The sequence below is a fragment of the Pomacea canaliculata genome, linkage group LG8, assembly GCF_003073045.1.
Source record: "Pomacea canaliculata isolate SZHN2017 linkage group LG8, ASM307304v1, whole genome shotgun sequence".
In the NCBI taxonomy this organism is placed as follows: Eukaryota; Metazoa; Mollusca; class Gastropoda; order Architaenioglossa; family Ampullariidae; genus Pomacea; species Pomacea canaliculata.
Genome location: NC_037597.1, coordinates 29,053,353 through 29,070,949, shown reverse-complemented (window position 1 = coordinate 29,070,949; position 17,597 = coordinate 29,053,353). Strand labels below are relative to the sequence as shown.

Sequence of the window (17,597 nt, the reverse complement as noted above, 5' to 3'; positions counted from 1 at the left end):
TTGACTGTAGTAGTCGTATGTGCAAATTATGTCAATAAATCTGTCTTTGAACTTATTTACCTGTGTGAGCGTGTTAGTCCGAACGAATGCTAGCGTGTCGTACGTATGTCCTCGTCGTGTGAAATAGATGAAAAGTATCGCTAGAGTGAAAGAGATTTCTGTTGTCCGTGTAGTTGTGACAGAGCAGCAGACAGAATACACATGAAGATCCGTGGAGTTGACGCACCGAAGAAAAGAAACTTTTGTCTGGGAAAAAGCAGGTCTTTTGTGGATTCCAAGGTGGGCTGAGTGCGGGAGTGTAATGGATGGAAAACACACACAACGCGAGGTAGAGATCAGACAACGCACCCGACGTACGAGAGCTAGAATTTTAGTGGAAATTTCTCCTTGGGAACTTCCGTCCTCTTTCCTGGAATACCGATAGGAACCGACTGATTGGGCGCCAGGAGCCGCGGTACGTGTTGGCCTTACCGAGGGACATCGTCAGTCCGGTTACAGTTCTGAAACCTGGAGAGTGACAAACACCATCAACAACAAGCTCCAGACCTTTACCATATCCTGGGAATAAGATGGCCTGAAAAGATCTCCAACAGCAGCCTGTGGAAAAAAAACAACCAGAATGCCACTATTTAAGGCATCACAAAGCACAAATGGGGCTGGATAGGACACACCCTGCGCTAATGGGGTGGATAGGACACACCCTGCGCAAACCAGCTGACACCATTGCCAGGCAGGCACTGGGCTGGAACCCTCAGGGGAAGAGGAGAGGGGGGGGGGAATTGGTGTTTTACGCCGTGTCAGCAGCTAAGGCTATATTACGGCAAGCAGCCAGCCCTGTAAACAGATGCCACGTGCAGAGAAAGATCAGCGTGCCCGAGACGAGAAATGAACTCAGGGCAGCCAACCTTCACTGTATTGGTGACAGGCGCTAACAGCGCTAACCGTTGCGCCACCGGGCCGCTCTAGGGGAAGAGGAGAGTTGGGGGACCGAAGCAGACTTGGAAAAGAACAGTAGAGAGCGAGGCAAAGGACGTCGGAACCACATGGGTTCAACTGAGGGGGTCTACCCAAAAACCAGGTCCACTGGCGAGGTGTTGTTGCGGCCCTATGCTCCTCAAAAGAGTAACAAGGAATAAACTAAAACTAAGCACTAACTCCTATACACATCTATGAACTAAGGGACTGTACTGCTAGACTCGCATGCTGATTCCCCTTGGCTAGTAATGGCTGCGCCCTTGAAAAGTACAGCATTAATACATCGACTGTGTTTAGACGACTGTAAACATTACTGTTAACTGTTGTAAAAAGCTTTTGTCAGCACGAAGGCAATATCTTCGGCATACATTGAAATATAACAGCTGAACGGTGAGTTGTTTTTGTCTAGAGTCAGGGTTACTAAAACAAGCTCGTGCGGAGCGCATTCTTTCTTTACTAGCCGTTCAACATTGTGAAAATTCTGTATATAGCAAACTAGAAAAAATGTTGGTTAATTAATTTTACGTTAATGTGACTGTGCACTTCAGGATACAGCTTTACTTGAAAATTAGTATCACTACCAATTTTATTTTTAAACGCTTGTTCACCGAAGATCCTATATTTTAAAAAAATTGTCTTGTGCCTGAAGCGAAGTTATGGGTTAGAGCAGTGATGCCCAACCTTTTTCGGCCTGCGGGCCATATCCATTTCGGACAGCCGTGTCGCGGGCCACTTCACCGCAAAAATACAAAAAGGAAAAAAAAATAGAGCAGATACCATTTTTTATTAGAAACAAGTTGTACTTGCCATTAATTATGTACTAATTAGTGGGGTATTTGAAGTTGTTTTCCCGAAACCAACTTCTGAATGTCCGGCCTCATCGTAGAGACACCAAGTCAGAGCACTGAATCGAAATGTTCGTCCATCGAAAAAAAGATTGCGAAACGCCCATACGTGGGGATAAATACTTCTTCTTCCTTTTTTTTTTTTTCGTTTTTTTAAGGTCTTCTTTTATTACTAACATGCCGATTTCCTGCACTGTGGGCAGAAGTTTCGCGGGCCGGATTTGGCCCGCGGGCCGTAGGTTGTGCATCCCTGGGTTAGAGTTAGTATGATAAATTCAATATGCAGTATTTTAAAATGACCAGTTTCCATCGAACTTCATAAGTACCATCACAAAATAACGCAATGAACAAAAAGGTAAAACTGACACTTTCGGAGCAAAGGAAAAAACGAGCCATTTCTAGCTTTCTAGGCCCACTTAGGCGATCTGAGTTTAGGTAAAGACCTTGATTTAGGTAGATAAAGATATTTTAGCGCTTTAATACAACAGTTTATATAGAAAAAAATTGTAGTAAACATAAAGAACGGTGGATATTTACAAGGTGATGGTTAAGAACATATATTTACAAGGTCACCTGGAGTTGGGAGGAATCTCTAGAGGCCTCATCTATATGTCTTGAAGGTATTTAGATAGATGGTGTTGAAAGCAGTTCAGGGAGTGCAATTGCTTGAGATGGAGAGGAAGGCTGTTCCATTGCACGCTTCCTGAAAATTTTAGACTTGATTTGAAGAGGTCTGGTCTAGGAAAGGGGATATTCAGTTTTGGGAAGGTTCTAGAGTTATTGTAGGAAAATAGTAGAGATAGTCTTGGCAATAGTTTGCCTGTCAGTATTTGATGTATGATGAAGCTTTAGCTGTTGGCTTGGCATAAAACACCATCCCCCATCCCCTCATTAACAACATACCACTCCACACCCTACTCTCCTCTGTTCAGTGAGATTGCACTTTGAAATGGATAGCTTCTGTAATGCAATTTGTCTGACATATGCACCTACAGTTACTCAGTAGAGTCTAGTTGCAGACTTCTATCTGTCTCACCAACTATCTCTGGATCCTGGACTTTGTAATAAACAGACAACAGAGAGTTTCTGTTAAGTCTTCTCTCAGATTCTGCTGTCACCTGAACAGGTTCCCCTCAAGGCTGCGGCTTGTCTCCACTATTGTTCGTACTGTACAATGACAGTTGTAGAAGTACTACGGATAGAAGCTTTCTTATAAAATTTGCTGCCTTTCCGTCATGTTTGTATGATAGCGAACAGGATCATAGTGGCACTCCTCTTGACTTTGTTGACTGGTGTGATACACTTTCTTGTCTTGAATGCCTCAAAGATAAGGAAACGATTTTCGACTTTTGGACGAACAGGCCTGAGGCAGTCATCAGTATTATCAATGATGATGCCATTGAGGTAGCCGACTCTTACAAATATCTAGGTATTATCTTTGATAACACACTTCAATGGTGGGGGGGGGGGGGGGGGAATGGTGTTTTACGCCGTGTCAGCAGCTAAGGCTATATTACGGTAAGCAGCCAGCCCTGTAAACAGATGTCACGTGCAGAGAAAGATCAGCGTGCCCGAGACGAGAAATGAACTCTGGGCAGCCAACCTTCACTGTATTGGTGACAGGCGCTAACAGCGCTTACCATTGCGCCACCGGACCGCTCACACTTCAATGGGACATCAACACCGACGTGATCCTCCATAAAAGCCAATGTCTGTACCTCCTATGGAAACTCAGATCTGTCATCCTCACACACTTCTTTTAGTTAATCATTGAAAGTTTCATCACTTTTTCTTTCATCTCTTGGTTCCACAGCCTCTCCATAGGAAACAGGAACAGTCTTGTCTTCCTTGTTAATAATAGCTGTTCCAAGATCAAGGGAATCAGGCAGAGGGACTTGGCAGCCTCTTGTCATCTGCAAATCCTCAGGAAGGCATCGCGTATACTATTTCTGATCGTGTGAGTTTTCACTCTTGCTGTCTGGGTGTAGGCACACAATGGCTGTATACAGAATCAATCGTCACTGCAATTCATTCATTCGCCATTCACTTGATAAACTCTACTGGCCATGAACTTGTAGTAGCCTGAGGTAGACATCTGCTGTTGTTAGGAATATGTGTGAGACTATTTCAACGTGTATATTTATATTATCTTTTATATCATTTATATGTGCATAGTACAAGCACTATCTTGAATCGCCCCATGGGATCAATTAAGTTGTATTTCCTGTGGTTTATGTAAACAAGCATGAAAGCTACCTGAGGCATCATGCCTGGTGCAATATTGACTGACAGTTGAAAAAGCCAAGAATCCGTGCCAACTTGGGTGATAGAATAAACTCTAGCCATTAATGATCATCAATGGTAATGTTCAATTTAATGCACAACTTCAGATGAATGATTTCTTGATGTCTGACTTGCCAAGTTCTGTGCAGTACATCCCAAAGTGAGTGACACGAGTCACCGTTCATGTTGCTATTTGTACCCTGCAATTCACGAGTCATTGCCTTACAGGGAAGGCCTATTGGATTATCATGTTACTTCTCCATTTTATCCTATCATGTTATTGCTGTCATCATCATACCTTAAATCAGGACAGCGGTCTGCAACTGCTTGAGCACAAATATCCTTGGACTGCTGGCAGATGATTTTTTTCCAGTTAATTGCTAACATGAGGCATGAGACAAGAAAGCTTCCGGTTCATTCACATTTCAGATTACTAAAACAAGGCATGATAAAAGAAAGCTTCTGGTTGTTACATTCTTTGTTACGGCTCGCCGAGACTAACAACGGAGAACTTCGCAAGAGGCTAGTCTTGACAGACAGCAATCCACCTATACACATCCTTGGTCTGATTTGTCACCATTCGATAAGGTCTTTAAGATTAGTTTTGAAATGAATGTCTTTAAGTTTTACACTTGGTATGCATGGATTGTTTCACTCTGTTGTTTAAATTAGCTCTTAATATTTTAGTTGTCCATATACACAAGACAATACTTTATCTCCCTAGCAGAATGGCAGGATCAGTTTGGCGGTCGTGGTATGTGCAAAAAGTGTTGGCAAGACAATCCTTCAGGTAAGGCTGATCAGCCTATCACAATTAATTGAGTGGCCCTAAAATTTCGTGTCCAGTGGACATTTTTTTAATTCATCCCAATGTATCTGAGAACAATTGTGAGTTCATTTGTTTCACTTGCATTTTATTGACTTCATTTACATTTCTTTTATTTAAACTTTCTTTTTTTTTTTCTTGTTGTGTAGCACGACACAGTGTCTGCAAGAGCTGCGCAAACTGGCTCGAGTTCGAGTAGTTGACAACAGTGCTTTAGGGCGTGCTGCAGTTGCCATAGGGAAACCAGCCCGAATTATTCATGTATATAACAAGCGGGAAGTAGGTTACCTTGGAGATAAAGTCCTATTGGCAATAAAAGGGCAAAAGAAACATGCTTATATTGTTGGCCTGAAACAAAAACAAAAACCCAACATACCTCGTTTTGACAGTAACAATGTGGTGTTAGTGGAGGAGAATGGAACACCTGTTGGCACACGCTTAACAGCACCTATTCCTTCAGTACTGCGTAACAAGGAAGGTGACTTCACAAAGATCCTCTCACTTGCTACCAGATTTGTTTAATAGCATGTCCTCTGTTCCAGAAGGCATGAACTTAAATGTTTTCAAATGACTTTTCTTTCCTCATAACTGACTCTTTGTAGTATTGTGAAGAGTTGATGGCAAGCACGAGAGAATCTGATCAGTCTGTGAATAAATGCTTTTTAAATTGTATCCAAGTTTTAACTACAGTCTTTGTGAAAAAGGTTGTTTGAAAAGGAAGTGACAAAAATTATGACTATCACATTGTTTCTTGCAAAAACTGAAGCCTTTGAGTGATGTCCATTCACCTAACTTTGCTTGTGGGAACTGTCTTTTTATATTGTCCATTGATCTACATCTTTGTTTCACTGATCTTTTTTTTTCTTCACTGTTTTACTGTGCACTTTAATGGCGCTCACCAATGCTTTCTCTGTGCCAGGGATTGATAATCATTGTACTGTGGTGTTCCCCAAAATTTATTCACATCTTTTAACCCACTGTTCAAACTAACTTGCAGTCTACAACAGTAGTTCAAAGTTCTAAAAACCTAGGAGTGCAGAAACAAGACAGTTTTTGACAATTTTTCTACATAGTCCCCCTTGACAAAAGTGGACTTGGTCCTATGATGCTCAAGCATTGCAATCCAATCACGAAAGGTGGCATCTGGACCATCAATAACTTCTCCATAGCACATGACCTCATTGTTGTTTCCAAAATGGTGACCATGCAGGTCGGATTTGAGTTTAGGAAACAGGTAAAAGTCAGATGGGGCTAAGTCTGGTAAGTAAGAAGGATGGGGTAGCAAGTCAAAGCTACAGTTGACTGTTTCAGCTACTGCAACCTGAGGAGAGGTAACGGGCGAGTTATCCCAGAGCACAGGTACATCTGCCTTCATCGTTTCCACTTAACTGCTTCCTTCAGTTGTGTTAATTCTGATGCATAGTTCTGTCCATTAAGAGTTTTTCCCTTTTCCAGATAGTCTGTCATGATTACACCTACAGAATCCCAAAAAGCAGAGAAGCCTTGCCAACTGACAATGCCTGCTTGAATTTCTTCGAGGACATAGAAATTATGCTGGAAAAATTGTAACTTTAAAAAAACATTTTTGATGCATTTTAAACGAAGTACAGGTAGTCCTCGGGTTACGACGGTCTCGAGTTACGTCGTTTCGTGGTTACGACACTCATTCCCACTTACAGCGACAGTGATAACAAAGCAACGTAGTGGGCTTATTATTGAGATGGAAAGATTATTGGCGCTTTGGTTGGAAGACCAAAGTCAACGCCGTATTCCTGTGAGTTTTATGGTTATTCAGGAGAAGGCTAGGCGACTGTCTGAGGCGATGAAAAGAGAAAAGGGGGAAGGAAGTGAAAGTGAAGAATTTTTGGCGAGTAGGGGTTGGTTAATGAGGTTTAAGGATCGTGCCCATTTCCATAACATTAAAGTGCAAGGCGAAGCTGCTAGTGCTGATGAGAAAGCAGCAACTGAGTTTCCTAATGCATTGGCTCAGATAATTGAGGAGGGTGGTTACTGTGCTCAACAAGTGTTCAACGTGGATGAGACAGGCTTGGTTTGGAAACGTCTGCCTAACCTAACACTGTTTATTACTGTTACAGCACTTACAGTACTGTATTTCATTATTAAACGTACTGTACTACAATATTTTACTGTACTTATGTTTATTGATAACTATGTAGGGTACTCTGTTAGGACAGGTGTTTGGATAGGCTAAGTGTTTGCAGTACTGTACTGTTATTATGGTACAGTACTGTATGAACGTATGACCCGACTTACGTCGAAATTCGGTTTACGACGCCGCGTTAAGAACGGATCCCCGTCGTAAGTCGAGGACTACCTGTACACTATTTGTTTCACATTGCAGTACTGCAATGGTACAGATTATTTTGTTATAATCAGGGCTTGTTATGGTTTAGTGTAGAAAATAAAAAAGTAGAAATCCAAGCCCAACCCTGTCATCAGTTTTCTTCATCCAGCCCACCTACATGTTCACACACTGCCAGCTTTATCAGACAACTCAATAATTTTCTCTCCTACTATTTTCAACACATAAACATGTGCATAAAAAATTTCAGAAAGCACACCAGTTGAAAAGTACAGCCATAATAGTTATCACTATTTTTTCACCTTGAAGCCTATTACCCATCAAACAATTTGTTTTCCAAAGGTGAAAATCCACCAAATGGCAAAGAATTACAAGCCCTGTATACTGTAATTGACTGAACACATTTGGCAAGAACTTAAGCAGGACTTCAATTTGCTTTTTTACAGTGGTGATGTTTGAGAATCCAGTAACAGCAAATGCTGTAAAGAATGCAGGCACAGAAAGGTGTTAAAACAATTCAAAAGCCTATTAAAACCAAGACTTTTTTTTTGTTTGTTTTTTGATCAACTTTTATCCCAGAAAAAAGTGGGAAGGAGCCATGTGTGGCTTCCTGCTTGACACTGCGAACTAATTTGAACACTAATAAGTGATGTTCGCCAAAAAGCCATAGTGAACAGGTGATAAACTTGGAAAAACATACTTGTATTTACAGATGTCATAGGGGAAAAAGACTGATACAACTTTGATTGAAATGGGTATGACAATAAACTGGTGGGACAGGTCTGTCAACTCCAGACCTCTAACTCTACACATTTGCTGCTTGTTCCATTCTTTAGCATAAAACTTGAGTAGGGCCAGATGATGCCGAATAAAAATGGTGCATGTGCAGTCAGTCACCAGTTGATTTGACCATTAACAGATTCAACCACTCAGTCCAGCAATTAGTGTAAAATGAAACTACCTTTTATTTTCCAATACAAATTAGTCACTTGATATATATAGGCCAGTCACCATTGTGATCAAATGAAAAGAGACAGCAGAATAAGCTGTGTGGAACAGCTGTACGGCTCATGATGACAAAGTGGGCCTGTTTACTTAAATGGTTAGTCAAACTACACAGCATGTCAATAGCTTGTGAAGACTTGCTTGGATGGATTAGAATGTATTTCACTGTCATGTGTGAAGATGTGCCTCTGGCTATTTTCTGACCAAGTTGTGCCAGCTTTTAAAAAAATCCTGGGCATATTGTGATACATACATATAGGCAAGTTACACTTAAATATATTGTTTAAAAAAAAAAAAGTTTCTGTGATGCAGCATGCCACACACAATGAAAGCTACTCTTAATGTATTGTTTTATAAATAATCAGTTTCTATAAAACAGCACGTTACACACACAACGAAAGAAAGATTGATATATGCAGTTCCATCAAGATGATGCATAGATGATGATGTGATCAAATTCATTTATTTTAGGGTCGAGTTCTTGCATGTTATTATAGGCAACGATCGAATCGACTAACGGTTGGGGGGCTGCTGTGGTTAAATCCACAATGAATCTTGGCCAAATCTGCACATGCCATGGTTGAACTTTATTGTTTTACCAATATCTTTTCAAGTAAACCAGGTTATATTGTGTCATGAATTCCTATCAATTTTTTTTTTTTTTTTTTTTAAATTTTGGACTAAATGATATAGGGCACAACAAAGAAGTAGGAAGGTGATAGCCGACAAAGAAACATTACTATGGACTTTGCTATTAGCATGATTTTATCAAACTATTTTTGTGGTCTTTGAGAAAAAAATAAATACATTGACAGAAATTTTTTTAATTTGTCAGAGGTGAGTGTGATCCCACTGACCAACAATAACTGGCCAAGATAGCATATTTGGGAGATTATGTGTTGACTACACCTAATGCCAAAGCAAGCATATTAATTTCTCTTGCCAGTATTTCTGGCCACTAAATACCTTTTTCCTGCATGATACACCAAGCTTTAAGCTGACTCTAACCCAAAAGTGAGAAACAGCAAATGCGTCCTTGATGTCAATCTAGCTCTGTTCAATACAGTCAAGGTGAAATTTGTCACAAATTGCAATTAACGAGCTGAGTGACACCAGTTAATCTTAGCTGGAAGTAATTCCTTCTAGGTGTTAATAGGCAGGTGACATGCATTTCTTGGCCAAAATTTAGTAAGGCAAGATCTATCAATTTTTAACAATATCTATCCATGTCCACAATCCTGGACACTTATTCAATGCACTTTGACGTATCCTTAGCAGCACACATGCAGTACTTGGTCCCCATAAAGGCATCATCAGCTAGAAAGCAGTGCTTGTACAGCGTTGAGCACACGGGTCATGTGACAAGGACCAGCACGCACCCTCTGTATAACTCCTTCAATTTCTGATTCACTGTGATAAGAGATTATACAAATCTGTCAATATCATTCACACTACAAGCTGAGTGCAGGACCATGTTAATGTTTGACCAGGTCACTAGGGCTAATCAAGCCCTTTCATTAGGTGTCACAGAGATAATGAGGGAAGATCTCACTTTAGCATTGTACCACTTGATCATGTTGGTGTGCACATAGGTTCTCATGGTCATGCAGGTGGATGTGTGTGAATGGTGTTATATGTGTGTGTGGTGTTATGTGTGTATTAATGTCTGTATATATGTGAGTCACAGAGAGGTGAAGGGAGAAGTGTGTTAGACCACCTGTTCATATAACTCATGAGTCCTGCATGCTAAGCCTTAAATAATTGTATAATGTGCTTGTGTCAAACAGCCACAATAAAACATGTTTGCATATTTTGTAAATATAAGTGCCTTTTAAACTCTTCTGTGAGGAGATTAGGAAAAGAAGCTTTGACTCACCTGAAATTTCCCATGATGACTGCTGCTTTCCAGGTAAGTGCTTTGGCAGGAGAATGACCAACAGGCATTTGTGTGGTGAGGCACACCTTACAAACATTTCTCACACTCCATAGCTCTACTTTGATACTGTGGACAAAATATGGGACCATACAAACTTAAGCTACATTACCAGTGTTAACCAAGTGTCTGATCATGCTGTGTTCCTGAGCTTAAATGGTGTTTAGTTATCGGGTTAGAATTTTTTATAGCTGTGACAAGTAGCTACAGCCAATGTGCACTGATTGCATTCTTGGGTTTTGAGAAGTTTGCTCAATTTCAGGCGAAGCTGCAATGGCAACATATTGCAAGAGGGGAGGAGGGTAAGTGGGGTAATAGGTGTTTTACACTGAGCCAGCAACTAAGACTATATCACAGCAAGGCAGTCAGCTCTGTAAACAGATGCTATATGCAGAGAAATAACAGTCTGAGACGAGAGCTGAAACCAGGACAGCCAACCCTCACTGTATTGGTGACAGGCGCTAACTGTTGCACCACCAGACCACCCGGCAACATAAAGCGAAACAGAAAAGCGAATTTAATTTTATCATTTTGATTTTAAAACACTTGAATTGAGTTAAATGTCACACATGACTATAGAATTTAATATACATACCTTAAAGAATTTAAAATACATGACACTAAAACAAATTAACAAAATTTAAATGGCAAATCATTCTTAGGACTGCTATTTTTTACCATGATTTTGTAGCAAGATTTACTTCTCATGCAAATGGAAAATAGATCGTAGGTATTCATCACAGACTCACAAAGATCATAGATTAAGAAATTTCTGCAAGTCAGCTTTTTCTAACCATGGCAGCATTTGCTCTTGGTCAAGAAAACACATCAAAGTGTAAGACTGCTTGGGTAACTTTATGGTATAAGAATGAACCTATTATTAAGGAGTTTAGAGTTAGTGATATGCCATGAACAAAAAGCATCTGAGCTTGGACTACTTTAAGAATGAACCTAATATTAAAGGTCTACAATTATCTTCTGTCATAACAGCTACACTGACACTTGTTAATGCAACATTATCTTCTGTCACACCAGTATTCTCCAGCTCCTTCAATTTTTTTATCATTACTGTACATACACAAAATGAATTTTGGAAAAAAAAAAAAAAAACCATCTTTTCTGTAAATACTTAACAGATTGACTCCCTTTATGTGTGTCTTGTGCACGGTAACTTCTAGCCAGAACCAGAGGCAAATATAAGATATTATTATTAAAAATATTACACCTGCATATTCTGAATACCATTAAAAATGTGCATGCGGCGCTCTTTATCGCTCCCACCTGCTTGATTGTGTTATCTCCTCTTATAGTGTCTTTAAACATGTTTATGAAAATCAGTTTGGCAAAGTAAAGAGAGTTAATTTCTACTTCATTTGATTGGAAAAAGCAATTTTAATGAAATTTGTGAAGTTCTAGCTTTTTTCCCCTTTGTTTTTTAATGGCCAAAATGAGCTTGTAAGTAAAACTCACCTGGTGCCTGATATAGTCAGCAGATAGCTGAAGGAAGCAAGCTTTACTTCTTCACAAAGACTTTTGGCATCTTCAGTCATGTTTGATATCATTTCTAACAGCTGAAACATAAATCTTACTTGGATAATGGACACAAGCATTCCGGGCCCATATTGTGGATATTAAATACACAGACACACTCCCCCTCACAAATCATACTTCAATATATGCACATAACCATTTCAAACCCACATTTAGAATGTTGGACACGCACACAAAACAAAATTGCCTTGTACACCCAAACCTCAAAGTTGAGCACAACCAACTTTACACATTAAGCATCTCGTAAGACCAGTTTATACAAAAAAAAAAAAATCACTAAGACTGGCTCGAGGGTGACTCCTCTCCCTTTTCAAATTTTTCCGTTGATCTAAGAGAAGCTTTGTGTCTAATGTTCATCAGCACATCTGTTACAATATTTGCTAAGTTCCTGGATGGATTTCTGTGTCTGTGCCACTTTTCATCTTTTCCTGAGCCTTTTTATTTCTACTGTCACATTTGCGCCATCTTGTCATTACTTAGATTTGAGATCTGTGTATCTGCAGTGTGGACTTCAAGCTGTGATTGCCTTCCTCCAGCTGCATCACAATGTGGAGCTGTCACAGCAAGCTTTGTGTGGAGTACAGACTAGTGTACAATGATTGACATAATGTATCTCCAGGAAGCTCAGTGAAATATGCTGCTCACACTAATATGACTGATGCTGATGCTGAAAAAAGGCCAACTTGTTTTTGAAGCCTTTGTACTGCTGAAGACTACTGTACCTATGTCTGATGTCCACACTTCCCTGTGACCTGACTACTGTACTTATCTCTTTCTTAAAATTAATAGCTGGTAAAAGAGTGACAAGAGGCTAAGGAGAGACAAAAGTCATGTCTGACAAATAATTAACAAAGCATTATGCTTGTTGCTAATCTCAACTGTCTGATTGTCCACCAGCAAATCAGCCTTACAACATCACCTTCCCACCACCGTCAGAAAACAAGGTGACAGTCACTTTCAACATCAATGAGTCATCATCATCAGAAGCTGTCATCATGCAGTTTGACGGTGTGACCAGTGCCTATCAGCTATAGATTGTGAAGGTCATAAATATACCGTGATTCTACAACTGTTTTTGAGACCAGCATCCATTCTTATGCTTGTGTGTTTTTCTTTTGAGTAAAGTGCTTTGAGCCCGTCTTTAATGGTGGAAAAAAGCGCTATACAAATAAGCATTTATTATTATATTATTAAAGGTTTGTGACTACAGATCTCAAATTAAAAGTTAAACTACCATACACTAGAATTGATCTTGGTAAGATAGGAAAGGGTAATGTAGAGCAGTGGTTCTCAAAGCATTTCGGTCCGCGGACCACTTTACTTAAGTAAAAAATATGGCGCACCACCAAGTCTAAAAATCAGTTTGTACTATGAATTTCAAATTTAAATTGCCGCATTTGTTTCATTACAATTCAAAACTAAATGTCCTTCTGTGACAGTAGTGTAGTAATAAGTTGACATAAAACTACCTACCTCGTTGTTTGTAATTAAAATGTTAATGCCAGGAATGCATCACTTTAAACATCACTTTGCTGACATATGACGACTGTCAGCCGCGGACCACCTGACTTATGCCTACGGACCACACTTTGAGAACCACTGATGTAGAGTGATGACTTACCTGCCACATGTGTTGACAGGAAGGAGCGACAGACATGAGGAGTCTAGTGGACATTCTGATGGTCTCAGTCAGAAGATGTGAGGCCAGCATTGCCCATGGCTGAGAACCTTCTGATACATTTCATGTCCACCCAGGCACGCACATGCATGGATGCGCACACAAGCACACACACACACACACAAACTTTAAACTTTCAAAAGCGCTTCTGAAGTCAAAGGCCTGTGCTGATTGCATTCATCTTTCATTCTGATTGCTGCTAGAAACTGTTTTGGCAGACTGGTGGAGTTGGCAGGTGCCTAATAGTCTTGTCCCTTGACTGCCAACTCATCACCATTATAGTATTTCCTTCAGAGGGATAGACAAACGGGGTTGGGTTGTAATTTGGTAATGAGAGGCCTGCAATTTACTTTAGCTTTCTGCAAGCAATTCTAATGACACGATTGTTCATCACTCGCATTTGAATGACTAAACAGAAACCTACCTGACAGACGGGAGGTTGCAGAAATTGATGTGATCAGCCGTTGCACTGAAGGCTGCTCCTGAAAGACAATGTTCAGTAGAACAGAGTCATACAACAGCAGCAGTTTTATGTGATTCTCTTGCATGTGCAAAGGCCTCCATGTGTGTAACCTGCAAAATACATAGCTAATGGTTTTTATTTGAATGTTTTAAACCACTACAAGATGATAATGCCACTGATATTCCATGCTTTTAGAGATACATGTCTGCTAACCTGAACACAGAGGCTTGAAAGTTTGCATCTTACATCTTATAAATGTATTCACCAGGATTATGAAGGTAACCTAGGGTAAGAGTCATAACTCTCACACATATGCCCAGTTCCCCTGCAGGATTATACTAACCTAGGGGGGTTAGAGTTATGTCACAACTGTTACCCTTGTGCCCAGTTCTCCTGCAGCATTATTTTCATCATGGAAGGCCATGAAGCCAGTTAGTTGTAAAGTTACATCACACTTAGTTGTAAAGCCAGTGATGTTGTGTTACCATCACAGTTGTAAAGCTAGTGATGTCATGTTACCATCACAGTTTTCAGTAGAGTACAGTACTCCCTTAACTTCCTCTTTCCCAAGATTACCCACAAAGCAGTGGGAACAAATTCCCTTAGCTAGGGTGGAATTTCTCTTACTTGCAAACTACACATAAAGTCATTCAGATTGTCATATATGTTTACTCACTTGTGCAGAATATATATTTTGTCCACTAGGCCAGTCAGCTGGTGTTTTCGTTCAAGTCTAGCTGATTCTTGTCCAGCAGCCTGCTCTTCTTGATGCTGCAGTTCATCCAGCTGCTGATGCAGTGTTGTTATCAGTCTGCCCCACAGAGGCCCAAGGTCAACAAGCAACAGGAAACGGTATAACAATATTCTCATTGCTACAATGTTATAACAAGTCTAAAACAAAGCTAAATCTTGTTCAACAATACTATAAAGACGAATGTGGCACCAACTCTGACAGCAAAGTTGACAACAGATGAAAGACTTAGCTGTATTGTAACAGAAGTCATGTTCTAAAGACTTATACGTGCTTTTTCAAGGTACAATTACAAGGCAAGTAAAATTATAAAACAAAAAGTCTTTATTTAAAAATTATACACTACGTTTTACAAAGACCTTACAAATCCCTCCTTCAATGAGATGAGAGCTGATATCATGGGCTAACTCTAATTGTGAATGTTCTCACACAATGTGATATACATACAGAAAGCAATGAAAAATATGTGCTGGTCTATCTGCACTGGTCATTATGGAAATTAGCTACACACAGTTTTGTATTGTACTTCTGTCATTAATGGCTGTAATTTACATTTTGAGAGTCTAATAACTAGAGCATACTTCCTAGTGCTGTACAAGCCTGGATGCTGTAACCATTTTACTATCTTCTGCATAATTGTACATAGAAAATAAATAGCTGTAATTTACATTTTGAGAATCTAAACATATTTCCCAGTGTTGTTTCCACCTCTAACAACAATAAAGGTCAAAAACAGATGACAACAAAGTAGCTTATAAGCAAAAGAATGAAATAAAGAATATACCCAGTAGTCTTGTTCAATTGTTTCTCGAGCTTTGCTAGGTCTGCAACACACAGAGACACAGAGCTTGTCAATTTATACACTGTTAGTTCATAACAAAATACTGCCAGTTTCACAAGCCACAACCTGCATACTGTTCAGGGTTAGTGTTTATGGTTCAAGTTTATCCAACTAATTATTATACCCATGTTCAGTAAATCTGCCACATGAAAATAAGCCCTTTCGATTTGTTCTGCTGGTCATTTTGTTTCTTAATGGGGAAAGCAATTTTATGTTGTCAAAATTATGTGCTTGAGGATCACCATTTGATTAGAATAATGACTTTCTTTACTTTCTGGCTTATTTTTTTCCCCTTGTTTTGCTTTTAGGCATCACCTGTGAGACCTTGACCAAACATACATATTATTTTAAAACCCTTATTTTGGAAATTAATACACATACTATGTTGGTCAGTCAGTTAACTCTTGAATCAGTTATCTTGACACCGATACTCTGGTATGAACAACATTCACTCCATTTTTAAATCATAATAAGTAAATGCTACATCATAAGTGAAAACAACATTATGATTGTAGATCTAAATATCTTGATTCTAGTTGCCCTCAGCAGAGCATAGGGCCGCAACCACATCCCGCCATTGGACCCGGTTCTGGGCATCCCTTTCTAGTTGGGACCATGTCATGCCAGCTGTCTCTGCCTCTCTGTGGACTGATCTCCATGTCTGTCTGGGTCTCCCAACCCTGCACCTCCCCAGACCTTGTCTTGTTAAATTGTCATCCGGTTTTCGCAAGGTGTGACCGATCCAGCCCCACTTCCACTTCCTGATGTCTTGGCTGACAGGTTTTTGGTCTGTATTAGAGATTTTCTTGGGCCATCTGATGTTAAGATGTGGCATAGACATCTGTTGACGAATGTCTGAATCTTGCTGGTGATGTTGTTTGTCACAGGCCATGTCTCAGATCCATATAGAAGGACTGACTTTACATTTGTGGTAAAGATGCAGATCTTGGTGTGCAAAGATCTAAATAAGCAAAAACTAATTTTTCCTTGGTCCCTCCTGACAGATTTTTGCAAATCAAAGAGACATTAGTTGTGTAGTGGGAGCGCTCGTTTAGGTCAGCTGGTAGTGCTGACAGTGCATAGTCCCTCTAGCGCGGCGCGAGACGGACATCAACAGCAGGTGACCTAGTGCCCAAGCTGTCCAGTACAAATAGCGGACGAAAAGCAGCGCTCGCACCTGTTTTCCCGTCCCCAGAACTGGTCCTGCTTGGTATGGCAGTAGAGCTTTGAGACTGAGTTAGCGAGAAGCACCTTAGTGCCGCAAGGCGCTCTGATCCGCTGGAATAGTGGCTCGCATCACTCAGCCTCCATTCCCCACCCCAGGGAGTTTGGTGCTAGGTTTTGACAGGCTAGGTAGGTAGGTTAAGATAGATGCAGTAGTTGGTTCTGTAGAAAATTAGGGCAAATTTGCCCAGGATATGATCTGCTATTAAGACCACTGAAGCCTGTACTGGTGACATCAAAGATTGGATGGCACAAAACAAACTTAATGATGATAAAATGGAAGCCCTCTTCTGCTCAAGAAGAAATTGTTCATCAGTCCACCCAAGTATGTCACGGTGAGCGACACTAACATCCCCTTCATGTCTTCCATCCAAAGCATGGATTCATCATTTCTATAGACAAGGTTCTTGACAGACAAATGCCAGTCTGCCTATTATGAGATACGTAAGATTAGAACCATCTACTGTCACAAACCTGCTGAGTTATTTTTTTTAAATGTTTTTTTAACCTGGAAGGGAACAGGAGAATTAGCTGGAAAGGGGTGTGAAAGACAGCAATTAATGCGGCTGTCAGTGTCAACAGTGTAAGGGCGCCATGCTGGGATGACCGGCCAGTCCTTTTAATCAACTGGTGTTGATAGATTGTTTTGTTCGAAGAACAAAGGAAAGAGTGTTGTGGTGTTTTGGATGTTTGTTGTGTGACTGAGTTTCTCCTTGACGGAAGCCAGTTCTTCTGTGCTCTTCGGTGTTCTCAGTGCGTCCGGAGCCGACGTTTTGTTTGTAACAAGTCTTGAACCGACTTGGTGTTGTAGTCCAGACTGGACTGGGTACAAATCTTGACCTGATTTGTATGTTATGTAACAAGTCCTGAACAGACTTGGAAGTTAGTCCTGACAGGAC

At 40.3% G+C, this 17,597-nt stretch overlaps 2 protein-coding genes across 5 annotated transcripts in view; one reads left to right on the top strand and one right to left on the bottom strand.

Moving 5' to 3' along the window:
• Window positions 1–1,191: 1,191 nt before the first annotated feature.
• Window positions 1,192–5,601, top strand: LOC112571311 (39S ribosomal protein L14, mitochondrial-like). Of its 3 annotated transcripts, XM_025250222.1 has the most exons (4): window positions 1,192–1,365; window positions 3,634–3,777; window positions 4,831–4,893; window positions 5,079–5,601. In XM_025250222.1, exons 3-4 carry the CDS (start codon window positions 4,832–4,834, stop codon window positions 5,449–5,451), a joined length of 435 nt encoding a protein of 144 aa, XP_025106007.1. In that variant the 5' UTR covers window positions 1,192–1,365; window positions 3,634–3,777; window position 4,831; the 3' UTR covers window positions 5,452–5,601. The 3 variants fall into 3 exon arrangements, with proteins under 3 accessions (XP_025106007.1, XP_025106006.1, XP_025106005.1); XM_025250221.1 differs by lacking the exon at window positions 3,634–3,777 and having other exon boundaries at window positions 4,828–4,893; XM_025250220.1 differs by lacking the exon at window positions 3,634–3,777 and having other exon boundaries at window positions 1,193–1,365.
• A 2,592-nt stretch (window positions 5,602–8,193) lies between these two features.
• The window catches only part of LOC112571304, a 53,451-nt gene continuing 44,047 nt past the window's right edge, over window positions 8,194–17,597 (bottom strand). Inside the window, exons 14-20 of one of the 2 annotated variants that reach the window (XM_025250203.1) lie at window positions 15,418–15,457; window positions 14,559–14,693; window positions 13,844–13,992; window positions 13,363–13,472; window positions 11,661–11,761; window positions 10,134–10,259; window positions 8,194–9,667 (exon numbers count right to left, since the gene is read on the bottom strand). In XM_025250203.1, coding sequence (XP_025105988.1) covers window positions 9,571–9,667; window positions 10,134–10,259; window positions 11,661–11,761; window positions 13,363–13,472; window positions 13,844–13,992; window positions 14,559–14,693; window positions 15,418–15,457 — 758 coding nt within the window. In that variant the 3' untranslated portion in view covers window positions 8,194–9,570. The remainder of the gene's footprint in view (window positions 9,668–10,133; window positions 10,260–11,660; window positions 11,762–13,362; window positions 13,473–13,843; window positions 13,993–14,558; window positions 14,694–15,417; window positions 15,458–17,597) is intronic. The other variant, XM_025250204.1, reaches the window with a different exon arrangement.